The 4734-nt window shown below is 37.1% G+C and overlaps 1 protein-coding gene across 1 annotated transcript in view; it reads left to right on the forward strand.

Moving 5' to 3' along the window:
* Nucleotides 1-230: 230 nt before the first annotated feature.
* LOC106940118 (rho GTPase-activating protein 12-like) overlaps nt 231-4734 on the forward strand; it is a gene marked incomplete at its 5' end in the record, with an annotated part of 25492 nt that continues 20988 nt past the window's right edge. The window contains 2 exons of the mRNA XM_015022760.1: nt 231-512; nt 4103-4309. Of these exons, the coding sequence (XP_014878246.1) occupies nt 231-512; nt 4103-4309 (489 nt within the window). The remainder of the gene's footprint in view (nt 513-4102; nt 4310-4734) is intronic.

The following is a 4734-nucleotide window of genomic DNA, read 5'->3' on the forward strand; positions in this document are numbered from 1 at the left end:
TAATAAAGGAGACACTAGTTTTTTCTCATTTTTTATTTATGTTTATGGGATTTTATTTAGCAGCCCAAACTTCTTTCCATGAGGGCTGAAATTATGCAGTTTGTAGAAAATGGGGAAAATATTTATTTTCATATAAGTTTCCACAGGCTCGCTTCTACACATTTTGAATTTGTTTAATCGCAGAAACCTCATTCAGTTTCCAGAAACATGCATAACCAATTTAATTCCTTTTTCTCCCACAGACTGGATCTACGACGGCCCAAAGCGTCTCCGAATCTCCGGTCTACACCAACCTCCAGGAGCTGAAGATCAGCAAGAAGAGCCTGCCGCCGCAGCCGTCCGGCTCGCCCCTTCACGTCGCCGGCGACTGGGAGACGTACACCGACCACAGCGGCAGACATTACTACTGCAACCGCTCCACCCATGAGAGGACATGGAAGCCCCCGCGGACCAAAGATGGTGGCGTCGGGAATGCCAGGGACGACAAACACAGCGCTGGAGAAAGCTCTGAGGTAAAGTTCACGTCCATCAGGACAATAAAAACCTGCGTACGGCAAAGTAAGGGCCGCTGAGTGGCTTTTCGTTGTGGTAAAGGAATTTATAAACGACAAAACTGGAAAAACACAAGATTTTACCAAGTACACTGCTCAAAAAAATAAAGGGAACACTCAAATAGCGCATCCTAGATCTGAATGAATGAAATATTCTCATTGAATACTTTGTTCTGTACAAAGTTGAATGTGCAAAATCACACAAAAATCATCAATGGAAATCAAATTTATTAACCAATGGAGGCCTGGATTTGGAGCCACACACAAAATTAAAGTGAAATGTTCCCTTTATTTTTTGAGCAGTATATTTTGGTCTAATTTCTAGTGCAAATAACTTTATACACTTAAAATAAGACACAATATAAACTAAAAGTAACTTCTCAGAAAAATGTAGGAGCTTGTTTTAAGTCAATAATTCTTTAATATTGATGAAAAAGATCTGTCATATTATTTCACTTATAACTAGAACTTTTTCAGTATGAAGGAATTATTGACCTAAAACAAGCTGCTGTATCTTACCAAAAAGTTACTTGTAAGTTAGTTTTGTCAGATTTGGACTAGAAACTAGAATACTTGTTAAGATTTTGTGTTTCTGTAGTGCAGTTCCTGCAATAGTAATCATATTGTACTCTCCCTCTACCTGGATCCAAATGGATTTGAAACCATGTTAAAAGCTTCATGACAATCTTTTAAAACTTCACAATCTGCATATTTTATTATATGGTAAGGAACACCTAGTAGTACCATAAGCTGTATGCTGTACTTAAGCTCTTCCAACCATTTATTTTCATGAACTTGTTGGATTTGTAGAAGCTTAAAACTACCTGGATTTATTCACACTCAGTTTCCCAAAAATCTTTTAAAGTTCTCCTTAGAGCTTTGGCTGCTTTACATTTTTGGTCAGCGATTTTCCAGCATTTCACTGCAAAGTATCTCATGTAACAAACGCGACTGATGCGCAGTTCCACCAGGTGTTTGCTAATTGCTGCTGGCTAGTCTGAAGGAGCACAGAGGGAGGGTAGTGTGTGTGAGACGGAAACTCGGTAGCATGGAAACTGCAGCTTTGAGGAGGAGCTGCACCTTGAAGGCGGGGCTAGGTCCACCCAGGCGTTTTGCGCAGCTAAACAGTTGCCATGGAGATTAAATGATTTCTCAGACATGCCAGAAAGAATCAAAGCAACAGTCCAAGTAAGTTTTGTTGAGGAAATGGCATTATAACATGGCGTAAAGATAAAAAGAGTGGATTTTACATAATACTGCTCCTTTAAATCCTTGTAGGATCGTTGTTGTACAGGAACCGCTGATTTAAAGAGATCAGGCCTTTTTTGTTGTCGCTCCACAATAGTGGGACAAGTTTCCATTAACTGTTAGACAATCGTCTTCTGTTGCTGTTTTTAAGTCTCTCTTTAAAAAAACACAATGGTTTTCAGTGAGGTTTGTCATATTCTATTTTGTAATTTTGTGGTCTTTTTAGTACATCTTATTCTGTGCTTAATGTTTTTATTTTATTATTTATTTCATCCTACTGCATAGCACTTTGGGTAAACATATTGGGTTTTTTTTCCATGTACTTTATAAATAAAATGGAAAGGTGTGTTTTCATGTTTGTAACAGTTAAACAGTTTTACCAAATATTAAAAAATGTGTCTGAAAATGAACTCAAAACACAAATAAAACATAAAAATAAACCTTATGGGATACCACTGATCACAACGGCCCAGAAAAACCAACTGCTTTAAATAAAAAATAGAACAAAGTAACAGAAGATTCAAGATTTTTCCACAGTACTGTAAGAGGCGCAGTGAAAACGCAATGCTAGCGTAAATCTAACAGGAAGTGACAAATAACATGCTTTGTTGATTAGTTTCCATGGTTACCAGATTTGTACGATTGCAGGGATCGCTTCCTCTCGTTCTGTGTTGCTAAACACGCACAGAATAATTTTTTCTGTAGAGTTTGCATAACTTGGTGCAGCATAGTTTAAAGAGTTAACAGCAGATTTTTTGCATAATTATTTTAGTTATCAATCATTCTTTGGGCTATTCTGTCAATTAATCAGAAAAAAACAGACATTCGTTTTTTTCAACTAGCCACTTAAGCTTACTTTATGCAGTATTAAAAATAAAACTTAAATAAGCCCTTAACTTCACTTAACATCATTACAGTGTTGGGCAGTTTTTGTTTTATTAACCAATTCTAATTGGATAGCAAAAGGTTCTTAATTGGAGAATTTTACAGAATTTGAACCATTTGACGCTAAAACACTTGGTGAGTAGTTTTGGTTGTAAATTATGCCTAAATACAAGCTGGATTAAATCAGGATTTTATTGTTCATAACATTAATCTGGCAGAATGAAGTTGCTGTCAGCTGTGACTAATAGTTATGGGAGATTTGGCTCATCAGAAGAAAAAAATAATAATCTGACAGAGTTGGAGTTTTTATTTTTTTTTGACAAGCATCTCATTAAACCCTTGCAGCAGAGTAATTAGTTCCTAAACTGATCTGAAATTGAACTGCTGTGTTTTCCTTCTAACGAGCCGACTGCAGCTCATCCGCAGCGAGTGTCTGTGATTACGATCAAAACCCACTTTTTTTTTTTTTTTTTCTCAAAACGCACTCTGGAGTGACGTCCCATCACATAAGTTTGCTTCCCTTGACTCTAAGATCACTGCAAAAACACACAAATTAAGTATTTTTGGTCAACTTTCTAGTGGAAATATGGTATTACCCTTCAGGTAGGATGAAAATAACCTTATAAATAAAATCTGTCTACATGACGCTTTGAAAAAAAAACCTGAACAAACCTTTAAAAATACACACCTTATAGAATCAGTTAATTTCTTCTTTTAGGTTTAAGAAAATGAAAAACAAAAGTTAGTCAAAGAGAGAATGCTGAACAATTAAAAATTAAGAATAAAAATATGCCATAATTTGTGGAAAGATGGGGGAAAATGCTTAAAACACACAAACTCTTAAAACCGACTGATCTACATGTTTTAATATTTTACATTATTATTATTTCACTTCCTAATAGTTTTATATATTGGTTAGAAAAGTCTATGTAGGGAAACATTTTGCAAATTAACTTACTGTGTAAGCTTTATGATACAGACATGGGACTGCTGTTTTATTCAGTTTGACTGTTATTGTGTCTATTAAATAAACCTAATAAAGAAATATAGAAATAAAACTTAAAATCCCAAAACAAGTAAAGGTGAAAATTACAGCATAGTAAAAACCCTCCTAAAAGTACATTTTCAAGTAAATGTATCAGAGTAAATGTAACAAGCTGCTACCCAACCAGCAAATTTAGATATTTGCACTTGAAACTAGACAAAATACTTTGGTGTTTTTGCAGTGATAACTTCTGATTCGTCAAACGGCTGCACCACACTGCCACCTACAGGCCAAAAGCATAAACTTTACTCAGTGTCAGTGCCTCAGGTTTACACTTCCTCCTCTGTTTTAATGGTGGGGGGCTGTTTCTGCTAAATCGCTGCATGACTGTCCCTCTGGTGAAAGGTGCTCTCTGTTTTCCCTCTGATGGTAGACCACTCCTCTCTCGCTCTCGCCGTCTTTCCTTCCCTTCCTGTCGCTGTCCGTCGGAGGACTCCAGCCTCTGTCCTCAGAGGACGCCTGCTTCAGCGCCTACTCTAGCCAGTCGGACAGCCTGTACGGCTCGCCGCTGAGCGGCTGGTCGGAGGAGATGGACGAACACGGACACACGCTGTACGTCAGCGACTATACGAACGAGAAGGTACCACCGAGCTGCTGCTGCTGCTGCTACTGTCTCTGCTGGGTGTTTGGGACTGCATGCTGGACCTGGTTCCTCTGGTTAATTAAAGTAAAAAACTTCCTCTTAAAGGGCGGGATTCTGACTTTTTTTTTTTAATTCCACTGCTTTGACAGTACTGGGACATATGGAAGAGGATTAGGACCACTGGAAAATAATTTTGACTTTCTGTCTCCAAATTCTGACTTAAATCTGAGATCAAAAGTCAGAATCCTGAAAAAAGTTCAGAATTCTGAAAATAAAAAAAAGAATACTGAGAATTAAAGTCGGAATCCTGGAAAAAATTGTAACAGAATTTAATTTTGAGATGAAAGTCAGAATTCTGAAAAAAAAAAAAAAAAAAAAAAAAAAAGGGGGAATTTTTGGGGTTTTGGGGAATTTTGGGGAAA

Source organism: Poecilia latipinna, unplaced genomic scaffold (genome assembly GCF_001443285.1).
Source record: "Poecilia latipinna isolate Pla-1442-1.1 unplaced genomic scaffold, P_latipinna-1.0 Scaffold3097, whole genome shotgun sequence".
Classification (NCBI taxonomy): Eukaryota; Metazoa; Chordata; class Actinopteri; order Cyprinodontiformes; family Poeciliidae; genus Poecilia; species Poecilia latipinna.